Source organism: Galeopterus variegatus, unplaced genomic scaffold (genome assembly GCF_000696425.1).
Source record: "Galeopterus variegatus unplaced genomic scaffold, G_variegatus-3.0.2 Scaffold3256, whole genome shotgun sequence".
NCBI lineage: Eukaryota > Metazoa > Chordata > Mammalia > Dermoptera > Cynocephalidae > Galeopterus > Galeopterus variegatus.
In genome coordinates, this window is record NW_007729367.1 from 59,195 (window position 1) to 77,451 (window position 18,257).

General features: G+C 42.4%; 1 protein-coding gene across 1 annotated transcript in view; it reads left to right on the plus strand.

Annotated features, from left to right (window-relative positions):
* Positions 1-12,775, plus strand: part of SUB1 (SUB1 homolog (S. cerevisiae)) — a 46,516-nt gene extending 33,741 nt beyond the window's left edge. Inside the window, exon 5 of the mRNA XM_008584401.1 lies at positions 12,678-12,775. Within this exon, the coding sequence (XP_008582623.1) occupies positions 12,678-12,775 (98 nt within the window). The remainder of the gene's footprint in view (positions 1-12,677) is intronic.
* Positions 12,776-18,257: the final 5,482 nt, after the last annotated feature.

The window sequence follows — 18,257 nt, forward strand, 5'->3', positions numbered from 1 at the left end:
ATATCCAATAGTTTAAAAAAAAATAATAATTTTGGCTGCTAGAGCTCAGGGGAAGAGGAGGAGAGACCTACAGAGTGCACGAAGGGAGGAGAAGCCATGATGAGAGAGAAAAAAAAAACCCTCCAGTCGTTTCAAATCCGGGCTGTTTCCAGGCTGGAGCTGCTGAGCGCACAGAGCAGGAGCTGGCAAAAAGCCACAGCTATGCCCTTCAAATGAAGTTGCTTGGAGGCGGCAGGGCAGAAGAAGGTCTTGGTGGCCCCCAAGACAGCAAGACCACTAATAGGGTTCCCATGGACCCACATAGGACCGAGGAGCCACAACAACTGAAAAAAAGGAGCCCCTCAGAGGCTGCCCAGTGAGGACCACTGAGCTGCTGCAGGAAGTGCCCCAGGCTCTCCCAAGGCATGGTGGTGTGGGGTCTCAGGCCTTGGTCACACCCTGCCAACACTAGCAACCAGACCAGTGATGACCACCAAGCTGCAGCAAGAAGGGCCCCAGGTTCCTGATCTGGGGAGGTGGGAGGCAAGGGCTTTTGCCACACTTCCCTGACATCTGCACCCAGCCCGGCAATGACCAAGCCACTGCTGGAAGCCCCCTGTCTTCCCTGTGGGAATGTGGGGGGTGACACAGGCCTCAATCCTGCCCCTCCTCCTTCTTCCTCCTTTTATCGTATTTCCTTCCCCTTTCCCCTCTCCCCCTCCCTCCCAACTGCTCTGCAACAACATCATAGAATGTAAAAAATTAATAGTAATAAAAAAATAATAATTTCAAACTCCACCCCTAAAGTAAAAATAGTGATTATTTGACTGGGAAGTAGCCAAACTGCCAAAATATTATGTCTACTGTCCTGATTGTAAACATTATTAATAAAAAGGTAAAAATAAATAAATTAATTAATAAACAAAATAAGTTATTTCCCCAATTTAGCTGGTAGTGTAAAACCATAAATTAAAAAAAATTAAATTGATTAAAAATTAAAATTATTGTAAAAATAGCAGATTATTAAAAACATGCTTACATTTTCTAAGATTTGTATATGCTTATAGGTTACAGTTGAGAACAATGTGGAATATCACGTGTAACGTGGTCTTGCTGCTCATGACTAGTCCTCAGCTCACGTGTGCAGCTCACCATGTGCATGTGATGGCGCCTAAACTGTCTATGCCCTTTGCAACAGATCACATGCTTGGATGTTGCATCAACACCAAGTTACTGTGTTTCTAGGCACTCAATTTCTGTACTTAATTCATTATGACCAATAACACACGTTGATCAGCACTGGTGTAAGGGACATCCTTTCCTTTTCTGAGAGTCCTTTCTGAATTTGGGACTTGGTAATGGAGCAGAGCAGTGTCAGAGAGAGTTGCTAAGAAAGACTGGTTGGTGCATGAAAGTAAAGACAGCAGTGTGATCTAAATGTTTTGGAATTTTTTATTTTACAAATCCAGATGACAATTTTTTTTTTCTGTTTGCATCATGACAATACAATAGAATTATCCAGGTTGAGAAAGCAATCACAAAGACATTCTGTGTCAAATTTTCACTTTCTTCCTTTCCTGACAATTATTGTAATGCCATTATTGAAGTGTCTCCAAAAGTACTGATCCAAACACAACCCAAATTTGATTTCTTCAAGCAATGGGATTGTGAGTTTACCAGGGACACAAAGAAGGGTTATCTGGGAGTATTAGTGCCCATGTGAGTATTAGTGCCCATTTGTGTTCATGATTTTAAATGGGACCAGTCAGCATATTTGTATGTTACTGTTTTTCTTTTTCCTGGTAACATTCAGCTGTTTGGGTGGATAGTGGGTTTAAGCAATATTGAGTTTTGCACGTGAGTGGGACAAAGGGTGAGAGGGCCAAGAGTGTTTTGCAAGAGAATATTTATTTATTTATTTATTTTTTAAAAGATGACCGGTAAGGGGATCGCAACCCTTGGCTTGGTGTTGTCAGCACCACGCTCAGCCAGTGAGCAAACCGGCCATCCCTATATAGGATCCGAACCTGTGGCCTTGGTGTTATCAGCACCGCACTCTACCGAGTGAGCCACGGGCTGGCCTGCAAGAGAATATTTAAAGTGTTGGATATGAAATATAAGGTGGGTATAGAAGGAAGATAGTTCATGTTGGTGGTGGGGTAGGTGATGGACACTGGACAAATGGTACTGCCAGTGGATTGGTGGTTTCAATGAATTCAAATAATTTTTGGAGTAAGACTGGGTAAATAAGCTGGAGAAATAATAGGTAAGAGTAATAACTTGGGCATGTTTTCCGAGTATCTTTATATTTTATTTTTATTTTTAATTGAAACAATTGATTATACATATTTGTGGGGTATGGAGCTGACTGTCAGTACTGTGTACATGTACGATGATCAAATCAGGATAATTATCATATTTGTCATTACAAAACATAATCGTTCTTTGTGTCCATTAACCAATTTCTCCCCGACCCCCTCCCTCTCCCCCTTTCCCACCTCTGGTAACCACAGCTCTGTTCTTTCCTTCTGAAAATTCAGCGTATTTATTGTGATCTTTCTTTCTTTCTCTCTTTCTTTCATTCTTAGCTCCCACTTATGAGTGAGGACATGCTTTATTTCTCTTTCTGTGTCTGGTTCATTTCACTTAACATAATTTCTCCAAGCTCATCCACGTTGCTGTGAATGGCAGAGTTATATTCTTTTTTATGTCTGAGTAGTATTCCATGGTGTGTGTGTGTGTGTGTGTGTGTGTGTGTATACACACCACATTTTCCTTGTCCAGTCATCCATTGATGGACAATTAGGTTGGTTCCATATCTTAGCTGTTGTAAGTAGAGTTGTGACAAACATAGGAGTGCAGGTGTCCCTTTGATGTGATGATTTCCATTCCTTCATACTGTTTTCCACAATGGCTGTGCTAATTTACAGTTCCACCAACAGTGCAGGAGGGTTCCCCTCTCTCCGCATCCTTCTCAGCATTTGTTTTTCTCCATCTTTTTGATTATAGCCGGTGTAACTGGGGTGAGATTATATCTCAGTGTAGTTTTTTTTTTTTCTTCCTTTTTTGTCTTTTTTCGTGACCGGTAACGGGATCGCAACCTTCAGTGTTATGCCCGCACCGCACTCAACCAGTGAGCGGACCTGTCTCTATATGGGATCCGAACCCTCGGTGGGAGCGCCGCACTCTACCGAGTGCGCCACCGGGCCGGCCCTATCTCAGTGTAGTTTTTTTCCTTTTTTTTTTTTTTTTTGTCTTTTTTCGTGTCCGGCAACAGATCGCAACCCTCAGTGTCGTGCTCGTACCAGACTGGGACTGGCAACGGGATTGCAACCCTCGGTGTTGCGCCCGCACCTCGCTCAGCCAGTGAGTGGGAACTGGTCTGTATGTGGGATCCGAACCCTCCACGGGAGCGCCGCCGCGCTCCCAAGCGGCGCACTGTAGCAGTGTGCCACCGGGCCGGCCCTCAGTGTAGTTTTAATTTGTATTTCCCTGATGCTTAGGGATGGTGACCACTTTTTCATGTACCTGTTGGTCATTTGTATATCTTCTTTTGCCCATTTTTAAATCTTTTTTTTTTTTTTTACTGTTATTTCAGTTCCTTGTATATTCTGGATATTAATCCCTTGTCAGATGTATAGTTTGCAAATATTTTCTCCCATTCTGCAAGTTTTCATTCTATTGATTATTTCCTTTGCTGTGCAGAAGCTTTTTAATTTGATATAATCCCATTTATTCATTTTTGCTTCTGTTGCCTGTGCTTTTGGGGTCTTATTAGTAAAGTATTTGCCAAGTCCTACATACTGAAGTGTTTCCCCTGTTTTCTTCTAGGAATTTTATAGTTTCAGGTCTTATATTTGTGTTTAATTCATTTCGAGTTGATTTTGGCATATGGTGAGATGTACAGGACTAGTTTCATTCTTCTACACATGGACACCCAGTCTTCATAATTAGAGCACTTTAATTCAAGATTTCAGAAGTGTTGAAGGAAAGGTGGAGGAAAATTTGTCTGAGATGAGCAGGTCAGGGAAAGGAGAGACTAGGACACTGAATGGATGAAGTTATCTCTGCCACACGAGGAAGGGGTGGCCAGGAGGTCAGTAAGCGACAGAAACACGGAGGCTTAGCACGGGATCCCGTCTGCGGGCATGGACTTCAAATAATCTGTAGTTCAATAAAACTTTTAATTTTTTTTTTAAAACTTTAGTCTTTAAAGAGTTACCAAAACAGTACAAAGAATTTTTGTAAGCACTTCCCTCATATGCTTACAATGTTAATATCTTTTATAACAACAATATAATTACCGAAAGCAGAAACTATCACTGATGCAATACAATTATCTAATCTTACAGATTTCATAGTTGTCACACCAATGTCCTCGTTTTGGGTCTAGGATCCAATCCAAGGTCACGCTTTTCATTTTTTCATGTCTTCTTTGTCTCCTGTAAATTGAAGCACTTAATCTTTCTTGACCTTGATATTTTTGGAAATGTAACAGCCACTTATTTTGTAGAATGTCTCTCAATTTGGATTGTCTGATGTATGCCGATGACCAAATTCAGGTCGTGCATTTTTGGCAAGGATACCACGGAAGCGAGGTAGGCATCTTATTGCATCTTATAGGGGTGTGGGTATGTGATGCTTATTTGTCCTGTTACTGGTGACAATTTGGATGACTTGGCTAAGGTGGTATCTGCCAGGTTTCTCCAGTGTAGTTTTTTAAGAGGGAAGGAGGACAAATGTGACAAGAGCACACTTTGGAAGAAGCAAGGAGAACCTCTGCCCTGCCTCTTGCTTCAAGACACGTGGCAAGTGAGGAAGCAACCCAGCATCAGTGAGAAGGCTGCAGGGTCCGTGTCCTCAGGGCAGTGCCACACTTCAGTCAAAGCAGGAAAGGAAAGGGAGCTTTCAGGAAAGAGGCTGAGAACACTAGAGAACTGGCTGCTGACAGATTCTGATTCGAGAGGACCCAGTGGAAGGAGTGGGAGACTGGGGCAGATTAGGGGGTGTTCAGGGTCACATGGGGGGCATGTGGCCACGATGACGGATGCCCTGAGGGCTTGGACTGCAGGTGGTGAGTGATGCTAAAGGGGTTGTGAGGCTTGATGTGATTAGGCTGATGTCTCTTAGCCTTGTTCCTCAGCGTGGTTCTGGGAGCAGCAGCATCCCCCCTTACCCGGGAGCTCAGTAGAAACGCAGAATTGGAGCCCTGCCTCAGACTCCCTGAAGCAGAACCTACAATTCTAACAAGATCCCCAGGTGATCTGTAAGCATCTGTCTTAAGAGAGCTGTGAGCAGTTTGAGATGTAACTGTGCTGCTGCTGACGTGTTGCTAATGGCAGCAGCCTATGCGCCAGCGCTGTGCGTACAGCACCAGTGAGCCAGGCCATCTGCCATTCTTGGCCAGCAGGAGCAGCTTCTTTCTTCCTTCCTTCCTTCCTTTTTTTTTTTGTGCCTGGCTGGTACAGGCATCTGAACCCTTGACCTTGGTGTTATAACACTGCATTCTAACCAATGGAGCTAACAGGCCAGCCCAATCCTTTTTTTGTTTTTATTTGGCTGGCTGGTACAGGGATCAAACCCTGGACCCTGGTGTTGTCAGCACCACGCTCTAACCAACTCAGCTAACCAGCTAGCTGGGGCGGTTTCTGATTCTGCGTTTCCTGATGACAAGACAGGTGGTGGCTTCCGGGGTGGTTCAGTTCTACAGTTTAGTTTGGCTCTCATTCCTGGAAGCTCACTCTAGAATCTGTTTCTTTAGCCCTCACAATCATTCTGGGAGCTCTGTGTACCCACTGACAAATCTCTTTCTATTTCAGTCAGCTGGACTGGATTCTGTTGTCTGCAACTAAGAGCTTTGCCCGGTATACTCTCTCTCTCAAAGTGGGTAAGTCCCAGCAATAGCCCGTGGTTAGATAAAAGTGGAAGCAATGTGGGGGTGTGCCCTCGTTCACTGATTCTCTCCTGATGGGACCATAGACAAAGCAATTTTGAGAGATTTTGAGAGATGGGATCTAGCACATTCATGGCTGGGAGACCACTAGACTCCACCAGTGAACTGACCTCACTACCACAGCTGCCCCACACGACTTTCTGAGTAATCGACACTGTTTGTACTGCACAATTAGGCCTTTTTTTTTTTATAGTGAGTGAATTGTGTATAAAATGATACTATATTATTATACTGTTTTCAACATGTAAAGATTTTGTTACAGAATTGATATACTGTACATATACACCAAGAATTAAATAATTTTTTTTGAAATATCAATAAGAAGGCCATTGAAAACTTGGGTGAAATTGTCAGGAGTTAGGAGAGGCGTACGTGCTATTCGCTAGAGACACACTGCTCCCGTCCACTTCCCATGACAGGATCAGGGTTGTGACTTCTAAGGGCATCGTTTAGTTCTGCCTGTGTGGTTTTTTTGGTGATAAGTAGATAGAATTGTGCAGCAGGCATTCTTTTGCATTGAACTCCTTGAACTCAGCATTTCGTGTGTGAGATTCATCCATGTTGTCGTGTGTGGTTGTAGCTTGCTCATGTTCATTGCTTTAGTACCCACTAAACATTTAGTACCCACTGTGCCATTTCTCTGTTTGCTGTCTATGTTTGGTGTGGGCAGTTCTATGCAAACCTAGCTCCCCTTGTATAGTGTGGGGGAATTCTCCGTGACATTCTCCCCATCTTGTTTAGGACCCATTTGTCTGACTCCCTTTGAGTGACAGTTTGGTGGCTGGGCATTACTTCGCCTTCATGTTTCTGTTCTTTGTTGGGAGGAGGGTGCGGTGGGCAAGGTCAGCTCTTCGTGGGGGGATCCTGAGCTTTTATTCTCTTCTGAGTCGTTGAAATATCCTGCTTAGGGTCCCTCCACCCAGCCATTGGTGCATCCTACCCCAGTGGGCTTTGCCTCTTCCCCCAACTCCACCCAGTTCCCTGGAAGAGTCTGGGCAACAGCTTTGCCTGACAAGGCTGAGACGGGGTATTCTGTTGTCCAGGGTTTTCCTTAAAATTTTTCCTTCTGAATTTTCTGCTTATTTTCTTGGCCACCATTTTGTTCTTTTATTGCCACTAGTGAATATTGGGTATTAAAAACATTAAAAAAAATAATTTCTTCAGGTATTGGAGAAAAGGGATGTGGTGATCTTGTTTCCTCTGCTATCTTTGCCTTTTAACAGTTTTTGTTTTTAGCTGCAATAGAAGCAAGTAAAATAAGTTTACAACATGAAACAAACAGAATTGTGGAAACTCGTTACAGTCAAAGACCATTAGATGTTCATTATGTTTTCCAGAAGGTGGCAGCAAAGTTACAACCAGACCTTGGTTAAACATTTTCAGTGTCAACACTCAATGAAAAACAAATCAAACCAAATGAGAAGAAAAAAATAACAAACTAGGAAGACAAAATGTCAACTGTTTATTTAACTTATACTTTTAATCTTACAGGTTCTGTTTTTAGAGCTTAGTATCAGTTAAAGAAAAACGAAGTTGTAAAGTAAATGTATTTCTTACCTCTTAAGGATGATAAAATAAATGATTTTTAAAAAATTCTTTAAGAGTCAAAGGCTCTTTATCAAACTAAATTTCTACCCTGTCAATATTACTCCCTAAATTAAGAGGTCAGAAATGAAAATGAAATTAATGGTAAACTAAAAAATTCATAGCATTCTATCCGTGTTCACAATGGTATGTGTGCCATTTGGTGTCAAATTACGTTATTCAGCACATTCTCCAACAGGACAATGCTGGGAAAAGACACTAAGACCTAATAATTAAAACGTTCTATACTGAGACTGTCATGACTAATTTATGATATATTGGAATAAAGAGATGATGAGAACATAAACAAATACTTTATTTTCTTGCTCCTGTTTTCTCTCCTGTTCAATTTATTTTCAGCATTCCTTCTCCTTTCCACTGCTTTCTACTGAACACACCCTCCAGTCCATTCATTCATTCATTCATTCATTCAGTTTACTCAATCATTAATTACTCTTTATAGAGCCTCCGATATGCCAGGCACTGTTCTAGATTCTAGAGAAACATTGATGACCAAGATAAATAGGGACCCAGCTTAGACGGAGCTTACGTTCGAGTGCAGTGCCATCCAGCAGAACTCTCTGAGATGATGATTGTACTGTGCTGTCCAACCATGAGCCACTAGCCACATGTGGCCGCTGACCACATGAGATGTCGCTAGGGGCCTTTGTATTGGGAAGATAAGTCCCACTGGGTGAGACACACAGAAAGCTACTAAGCAAATACATTGGAGAATTTTGGAAAATGATAAGTGGTACAAAAAATTAAAGTGGATAATGTGTTGGTAATGTGGGAAGGGAGGCTGTGTTAGTTCTTGCGGTCAGGGAAGGACATAGAGACAGCAACTGAGGAGATCGAATGACAGACGCCAGTCATGGGACGAAATGGAGAGAAAAGCGTTCCAGGCAGGGAGAAGAGCTGGTGCAAAGATGTAGGACTAAGTCTGGGTTTAAGGCCCAGAAAGAAAGGCAATGTGGTAAGGAGTGTTAGATGTCAGGGTCCTGTGGGCTATGACAAGGAATTAAATCAGATATTAAATATAATGGAAAGCCACTGGAGACTTTAAGTAAAAATCGAGATATAATTCACATGCCGTAAAATCACCCTTTTAAAGTGTACAATTCATTCATGTTGTGGCACTTATCAGTACTTCATTCCTTTTTATTGTTAAGTAATATTCCATTGTATGGACATATCGCATTTTCTTTTTCTGTTTGTAAGTTGATGGGCGTTTGGTTTGTTTCTGTTTTTTGGCTGTTATGAATAATGCTGCTATGGACATTTGTGTACAGGGTTTTTTTGTATGTGTATTTTCAGTTCTCTTGGGTATATAGGAGTGGAGTTATTGGGTCATATGGTTACTCTATGATTAATATTTTGAGGAACTGCCAAACTGTTTTCTAAAGTGGCTGTACCAGTTTACGTTTGTGCCAGCAATGTATGTGGGTTCCAACTTTTCCGCATCCTCACCAACACGTATTGTCTGTCTTTCTGATTTTCATCATCTTCATGTATTATTCATTTTTAACAAAGAATAAAACTGAAAATTTTAGGACTTTAAGATTTTCAGAGGTTAAGCCTATTACCTAAATCCTTATATAACATGAGCTTTAAAAAATTTTTGTGAAACCGAGTTTACTTTTTGCTGTCAATCAACAAACGAGTTCCTGGTGATTGGACTCCTCTGTGCTCTAGACATGAACCAGAAGTCAGTCTCACGGGAGGTCTTTCTTTCCTTTTACTCTTTATGGTTTTTCTTCAAGGCTGACTAATTATGGGGTTAGCTAAGTAAAGAGAAGCAAAGAGGTCTAGCTGTGTAGAAAGAAAGTGAGTAAGAGTTTTAGAACAACTTAAGGACTGAACAACCTTAGGATTTAGAACAACCTATCTCAAAGGATTACCTCCTAAGATGTACTTTTCCAGCTCCAATATTTTCTAATTTTTTTTTTGAACATGACAAGCATTTTTATTGTAATACATTTCCAAGACATTTAAAAACAAAAGCCAGCCTGCGATTTGCTGGAAATGAATGGGGCACAGCGAGGGATCTAGGGAGGGGAAAGCAATATTTTCTAATTTTGTGAGAAACTCATAGGTTAACCAATCAAAGCTCATACTTGACCTAGGAATCCCTGTTCTTACCTGCTTCTCAGATTGACTTTTTTTTTTTAAGACTTTACTTTTTTTAGAGCAGTTTTAGGTACTCAGCAAAAGTGAGAGAAAGATAGTGAGATTTCCCATTTACCCCCTACCCCCAACCATGTAGGGTCTCCCCCATTTTCAACATCCTCCACCAGAGTAGAACATTTGTTACAATAGATGAACCTATATTGACCCGTCACAATCACCCAAAGTCCATAGTTGACACCAGGATTCACTCTCGTGTTGTGCGTTCTGTGGGTTTAGACAAGTGTGTAATGACATGTATCCACTGTTACAGTGTCATGCAGAGTGTTTTCACTGTCCTAAAATCCTCTGTGCTCTGCCTATTCCTCCTTCGTCCCCTGCAGATTGACTTTCTGTTTGAACATTTGGAGCAATGGGAGGTCACTACAACTTCATGAGACAAATAATTCTAATTTGGGAAATCTGTAACTTTTCAAATGACTCTCTGTGTATTGAGCTGCAGTTTGTTGCTCCATAGGGTCATCCTAGTTTACGTTTTGGGAGCTAAACAGGAAAAGTCTACTCTTCTTTTTACATGGGGACCTGCCATGAAACCCAGCAATACTCTGAGTAGAATCCGAGGTTCTCCAGGAGGCTGCGTGGAGGAGGTCTCCCTGCAGAGCCTGCTCCATTGCCAGTGCATTTCTCCTCAGAGACCCCCTTACTAATCACAGCTGTCACTACCTCCAGGCCTTGGGGGTAGCCACGCTCCCCACCCCTACCCCAACATATGGATGCTCCTGCCCACATCCCTTAATTCCCCATGGCACAGCCAAGACCAAGATTACTATTCATAAGTTTTTGGTAAACACAATGATTTGAAACCAAGTCCTGTGCTTGCTATTTGGAGGTCCCAGGCCCATTGGATCCTCACAGGAGGCCAAGGAAAGAGGGCATGTGCAAAGATTTTTATCTGCAGTCTCTTTCAAATTCTGTCTTGCTCCCCATCCCCCTCAGCTCTGGCTGAGGTCACCACAGTGTGATCAATTGATCGAAAGGAAGAGGCAGCTCCTTTGCCCTTTTTTAATTGGGTCATTTGTTTTTTTACTGTATAATTGCTTGAGTTCTATGTATTTTCTGGATATTAATCCCTTGTCAAATGCATAGTTAGTAAAAATTTTCTCCCACTCTGTAGGTTGTCTTTTCACTCTGTTGATTGTTTCCTTTGCTGTGCAGAAGCTTTTTAGTTTGATATAGTCCCATTTGTTTATTTTTCTTTTGCTGCTTATATTCAGGCTCATGTTCATAAAGCCTGTGCCCTGACCTAGCTGCTGAAGTGTTTCACCTATATTTTCTCTTAGTAATTTTACAGTTTCAGGTCTTATACCTGAGTCTTTAATCCATTTTGAGTTGATTGTAGTGTATGGTGAGAGATGCATATCCAGTTTCATTCTTCTGCATATGGATATCCAGTTTTCCCAGTACCACTTGTTGAAGAGGCAGTCTTTTCCCCAGTGTAGATTTTTGTTGCCTTTGTCCAATATCAGATGGCCATAAGCCTGAGGAGTGATTTCTGGGTTCTCAATTCTACTCCACTGGTGTGAATGTCTATTTTTATACCAGTACCATGCTGTTTTGATTACAACAGCTTTGTAGTATAATTTGAAGTCAGGCAGAGTTATGCCTCTGTCTTTGTGTTTTTTGCTCAGGATTGCTCTGGCTATTCGAAATGGCTAACAGATACACAAAAAATGCTAAACATCACTAGCCATCAAGGAAATGTGAATTAAAACCACATTGAGATACCACCTCACTCCAGTTAGACTGGCTATAATCAAAAAGATGGTGAATAACAAATGCTGGTGAGGGTGTGGAGAGAAGGGAACACTCTTACACCATTAGTGGGACTGTAAATTAGTACAACCACTATGGAAAACAGTATGGAGTTTTCTCAAACAACTACAGATAGATCTTCCATATGATCCTGCAATCCCTTTTCTGGGTATATACCCAGAGGAATGGAAATCATCATGTTGAAGAGATACATGCACTCCCATGTTCATCGCAGCTCTGTGTACAATAGCAAAGATATGGAAGCAACCTAAATGTCCATCGATGGATGTTTGGATAAGGAAACTGTGGTATATTTATACTGTGGAATACTACTCTGCCATAAAAAAGGATGAAACACTCCCATTTGTAACAACATGGATGAACCTGTAGAAACTTATGTTGAGTGAAACAAATAAAACACAGAGGGATAAATACCGCATGTGCTCACTCATATGTGGGAGCTAAGAGAGAAAGAAGGAAGGACAGAAAGACCACAGTAGTGTGGTGGTCTTACAGAGGGAGGGAACATTCTTAGGGCTGCAAAGTGGAGTTGGGGGGAAGAGGGGGAGGGGAAGGGAGGTTGGGGGATAATTGGGTAGGGACATGGGGTACAAAAGTAATTTCTGGTAATGGGTTTGTCCCCAGTATGAATCTGGCCCTCACATCATGGGCACAAGGGGTGACAATTAGTTTTGTATCTCATGAATATTCTTAATAAATAAAAAAAAAAAAAAAAAGAAAGGAAGAGGCAGTTGCTGCAGATGCCGGCCACCGGATTCCTGCAGGCTTGGCAGTGCTTTATAGTCCTGGGGGTTCTGAGGAAATGGGAGCGTGCAGGTGGGGACCAAGGGCGGTGTCCTCACCAGCCTCCTGCTCTCTGCTCTTCTCAGTCACATCATAGTTACTTTGTCATTTATGCCTTTTTTCGCTTTGACAAGGATAAGGTGAAATCTACCTAAAAAACCTATTACAGCGTAGTTGCTGTTTCTAAAATGAAAATAAATAATAAAATGAGAAGATGAAGTAGAGAATTGAATAAAGAAAAATTTATGTGTTTTCTTCTTCCATGGGTCTAGGGAGTGAAAGATACAGGACTGGACAAACAAGCAGGTTAATGGCCACAGAGTCTCTCAGCGATGGTTTGCATTCAGGCCTGCCTTTGGCAAGAGTGGACTTGGAAGGTTTCTTTAAGACTTAGTATTCCATAATTCTATTTCCACAGAATATAATTCCACAAACTCCTCTGGCAATGGATCTTCAATTTCCAATGTTTCACAAGTCTTAGGGTCGTCGTGGAAATCCTCAGAAAAGAAGCTATGATCCATGGCACACTTCCAAGCATGTGCACAGGGCAAGCTTCGTTCAGGGCGCAGGGATGTGTGCTGTGACCAAGGACTAAAGAATGCTTCCCTGCGTCTGAGAACTCAGTGAATGTGAATTCTCAGCCCAGCAGTTGGAATGTTTTAAGGGAAGGATGAAAACCTCTGAAAGGGAAACTCAGGAAGCTGCACGTGGTTTGCTTCTGAGTTGCAGGGTCTCCCTGAGATCTTAGGGTGCAGAGTGCGTAGTGCAGGCCCATATCTCTAGTCCTTTGTATGAAGTAGACCGAAGCTGCCTTTCCAGACATTGGCGTGTTGTAGAACGCCTTAGCATTCATCCCAGCAGCTTCAACGGACACTCCTGGTGTTTGCTTTGAGATGGCTCCATGTTTTCACAAGAGGATAGCTTTGTTTGTTCCTGTAGTGTTGTCTTCTTATAATGTCCTCGCTGTCACATAAACATAAAATTTGAAGTCAGGAGACCTGGATTTCAATTTTGGATCTGCCACTTATAAGTATCGGGGCTTTGTCAAGTTGCTTAACTTCTTGGAGCCTCAATTTTCTCATCTGTGGAAAGGGGATGGTATTAGTAAATACTAGTGTTACTGAGGAAATAGGCGAAATGAATGTTTTACCACACATGAGCATTTGTAGTAAATGCTGTCTAGGGGATTATTCTTGCTTTCTCCTTCAGTGAGCCGAGGCCAACTGAGTAAGACAAGCAGCTGATCAAACTAACTCATCATGGGATGTAACCAGCCATATTCCCATATTTGTCAGTGTTCATGGACTTATCCGCTAAGACCTCATTGGTTGGACTTTGATTTATGATCACCCATAAGGATTTGAGAGGAGAGGTTTATGTTCTACTTTAGGAGCAGGAGGGGACAGCAGGGAAGGGGCTTCTGTTCCGAGCATTTCGATATGAGTACAAGTACAGCCCGGGTTCAGGACCCCACGGCCGCCTCTCCGTGGAGACGTGTAAAGCAGTCCTGCCTCTGATCCCTCCTCCTCCCTAAGCACCCCTCTTTGACTTTGGGACATCCCCTCTATTGCTATGGCTTCTTGAGGTCCCCACCATCCACTGGTGTCCTAACTAGGACACTGGATTCTCTCAGGAAAAGCCCCAAAGTCAACCCATGCCCCCTTCATAGCAATGTTTTTTTGTTTCTTTCTCTGCAGGGTTTACTTTGTTTTCTAGGCGGGGCCACAGAATACACGTTGGCATAGTTTAGCCCCACAGGTGAGGAGGATCCGATGCATTGTGTCTCCCAGGGACGCTTTATGCTTTCCGACAGATGTCCCCCATAGTCCCAAGCGATTTGAAGGCAAGAAGGCAAGCACGTAGAGAAGGAAGCCTTTTTCATCGCCTCTTAAATTTCAACGTGTGCATGACTTCCTGGTGATTTTCTGTGCACTGGTCACTGGGAGTAGAAGAGAGAGAGAGAGAGAGAGAGAGAGAGCAAGCGAGAGAGCTTGGAGACTCAGTGTGGCCTGATTAACTTCTCTGCTCGGTAAGGTATGAGGTTGTTGTGGTGCGGAGGAGCTAACTAAAGAGCATCTAAAATGAAGATACCTGCTCCGATCCCGAGGAAAATAATAACAGATTGACATTTGCACACAGTTAACAAAATCTTCCAATCTTATAATCTCTCTTGATCTAGACCAGAATTGACCAATAAAACTTTATGCCATTGTTTTCAATTTCAATTTAAATATTTTGTTTAAAAATTAAATGAAACGTTTTTGCTGGCTGGTTGGCTCTGTTGGTTAGAGCATGGTGTTGTTACACCAAAGTCAAAGGGTTTGGATCCCAGTTCCGGCCAGCCACCAAAAAAAAAAAAAAAAAAAAAAAAAAAGTTATTAAAGATTCTGTTGTGTGGTCACCATAGCCGCATTTCAAGTGCTCCATAGCCATGTGTAGCTAGTGGCTACCGTACTGGACGGTGCAGGTCTAGATAGCAACCCTTTGAATGTGGGATGGGCACTGTTGTGCTCACTTGATCTGCCAATCAGTACCTTGATGTAGATAGGAGATCATAGACTCATATGCCTCCAGGAGCCAGACAAGGAGAGAAAATGAGTGTGGTGGGCCAGGGTGTGCTGCAGGGGTGACAGGGACTGGGTCGAATTGAAGACGTCACTCTTTCTAAAGTGGCAGCTGCTGCTTGTCTATAGCTGACTGTTGCCTGCCATGTGGAGACGCAGGCCCAGGGGTGCCAGATCTTTTTCTTTTTTTTGACATTGATAATGGATTTTTAAAATATCAACATTATATAGGGTAGTAAAAAACACCAACCCGAAAACCAAAATCCTAACCACATTAGAGCCCTGATGTAGCCCACGGGCCACCGAAGTTCAAATTCTGCAGATGGACCAAACCATTGTGCCTAAAACAGCTTCTGTGGAATCTGCTTCCATGGAGAAAGAAGAAATTGCATGAATGTCAGCTGTAGGGGCTGGAACCTGGGTCTGAGTTTCCAGAAATGGACAGACTGAATAAAGAGATTTCGGTAGGTCAAAAAAACCAAACTGCTTTTTTCATGTAAAGGTCAAAGTTGAGAAGTTTCCCATCTGTGCACAGGCTGATAGCAATGGATAGGCCCCCAAATATGAAGAAGCCCTAATTAGATGTGATGATTTTCCCCAATGACTGTTTCACCATGTCAGTGTTTCATAACAGTGCCATGACCACAGGTAAGGAATAGGAAAAGTTGTTTCTGCTCCGGGGCACAGACAGTTGTTAGTTGCTCCTCAAATTTTCATTGTAAGACCCCAAAAACAGCACAGGAAAATATCTTGAAATAACAATACAAACATTTCAGTGAAAAGGATGGATGAAGGGGAAATGATTTAGTTAGTTGCAGTGACATCAATTATCTTAATGAATAATCATCCCGCTGTTACAAGATGACAGTAGTTACATATCCAATTCAATCTGTTACTCTGATTTATAAGGATTAGAGGTAACTTTCAAATGATCAAAGGTAAAGAGCACTGTACAGAAAGTATGTTTTATTCAACACTGCAAAAAATTGGTATATCTTAAAGTTCAAGTCTCTTTAAACTTCTGTATTGATATATTGTACTTACTATGTGTTTTTTGGTTCATATACTTCAAGAAATGGCTTATTTGCATTTAAAATTGATGAATTATGTTTTAGTTATGACTCAGATGTTCTGCTGAGTGGGTTAAGACTGCTGTTTTATCACTTTTTTGGCATGAATGTTGCAAAGGAAAAAGAAAAAACAACCCAGATTGAGAAACCTGAGTCAGACATGAGCAAACTTCATCCATATGAGAAAGGAATTTGCAGTTTTCACCAGAAATATTTCCAAAGTCTGGGTTTTTATTTTGTTGAATTTAATTGCATAAGCTAACATTTGTTGAGTGATTACTGCACACCGTCTATCTCTCTCCCTTTTTTTTTCGGTTCAAGTCTTTCTTTTTTTATTGAATCATAATTGATTATACATATTTTTTGGGTTCAATGCTGACATGTGATGATCAAATTAATATTACAAGTATATATATTGTTACAAATCGTACTTATTCTTTATGCCCCTTGTCCAATCTCTCCCTATCCCCTTCACCCTCTCCCCTCCTACCACTGATAACCCTGGATTTCTTCTCTCCCTCTGAAAGAGTAATGGTTACTCTGTTGATTTGTTGCCTAGACGATCTGTCCAATGCTGAGAGGTGTGTTCAGGTCCCCCAGTATTATCATAGAGCAGATGCTTCTTCTGTCACTCTGGGATGGGCTTTGTGGAGAGAGACATCTTCTTCTTTTCTTTGGTTTCTGCTGGTGACTCTCCTTGTGTCAATGCACTCCAGTGGCTGGCGGACCATCTCCATGGTGGTTGTGGCATCTAGCCACTTTTGCAGCATCCATGGTTACAGTGGTGGCTGTGGTGGGCCACCCACATGGAGGTGATGTTTTTGGCATGCTGCTTAGCACTGGCAGTGTGCCTGGTTGTGGGCGGGGGGTCCAGTCCCCACTCCATGCCTCAGGTCTCCTGGTGGGCCCTGAGGCGCTGGTGGTGTGCCTGGTCTGGAACTAATTTTTTGTCCTTTGCTTACTTCTAAAACTAGGGAACTTCCTGTGGGGACCAGTACTTGAGCTGTGTGGTTGAGCTAAATTGCTGCTTTGCTGCTGTTTCCCTAGGGAAGACTTTTTGTGCAGCTCAGGGTTTAATGGTTGACCTTATAGGTACTTCTGGCTCTCCAGAGACCTGGTGCACCTGGGTTGTGTAGAAACTCTGGTCTGGGCCTGAGTTTTTACATTACACTGCACCCCATGCAATTCTGCATTCCTGACCAGTCTCCTCTGAGTGGTCCTGTGCTGATTGGGGGGTAGATCAGCTGTCCTGCTGTGTCCCAGTGTTCTGGTGGGCTTGTCTCCCCCATTGCCCATGCTCCAAACATTTCCCATGGGATGGGCCCTGAGCTGGTCCCTTATGATGACTCACTGGCCTCTGAATGGCTCCTCTTTTACAGCTGTTCTGGCCCCTCACTCCTGTATGGGTCCACGGGAAACCTATTAGTGGTCTTGCTGTCCTGGGGGCCACCAAGGCCCTCTTCTCCCCTGCTGCCTCCAAGCAGTTCCATCCGAAGGGCACAGCTGCAGCTTCTGCTGGCTCCTGCTCTGTGTGCTCAGCAGGTCCAGCTTCAAAGTGGCCACAGCCTGAAATAGAGCAGTTTTTTCTTTCTCTCATCGTGGCTTCTTTACCTTCATGAGCTCCATAGGTCTCTCCTCCTCTTCCCCTGAGCTCCAGCGGATCCAGCTTGGCTGTTGTTACATTTTTATAGTTGCAAATTCATTGATTTGTGGGAGAAAGTGACCCCAGGGGCTGTCTATTCCACCATCTTGACTGGAACTCCCCTGTATACCCTCTATTAAGTGCCCTTGGGTTGGCATGTAAATAAATGCAACATTCTCATTCTTGCTCACCACCAGTTTGAATTCAAAAGTAAAGTCATTGATATTTTCTTCTGAAGTTCAAATCTAATTTGACAAATAATGACTGAGAGCCTAGTGTGTTCCATGCACCATGCTAAACATTTGAAAGTCATTATAGGATACAGACTGGAATATGTAGCTTATTGAATAATACTGTAAAATACCATCAATGTGTTTACAAATACAAGAATTAAATTCTCTCTCAGAATGCTGATGTTTTCTGGAAAAGGAAATGTCATTCGACCACAAAGGTGCTATCGTTCTTTCTATCATAGGGGTCCCTCCCCCCTTGGGGCCTCAGAGCACATACTGTGCTTTGTTCAAACCATTTCTGAGTTTGTTGAGATGCCTTTTTCCCCAGGGTGGTTAGTCCTGGGGAGAACTTGCATTAGCCTGTAAATACATTAAGTTTTAATGGAGATTCAGCACAGGGCAAGATTGCTCTAGGAGTTAGGGAACTTGCCTTCTTTTATTTTACATATTAGATCATTTCTTTTTTTTTTTTTTTTTTCTTTTTTTTTT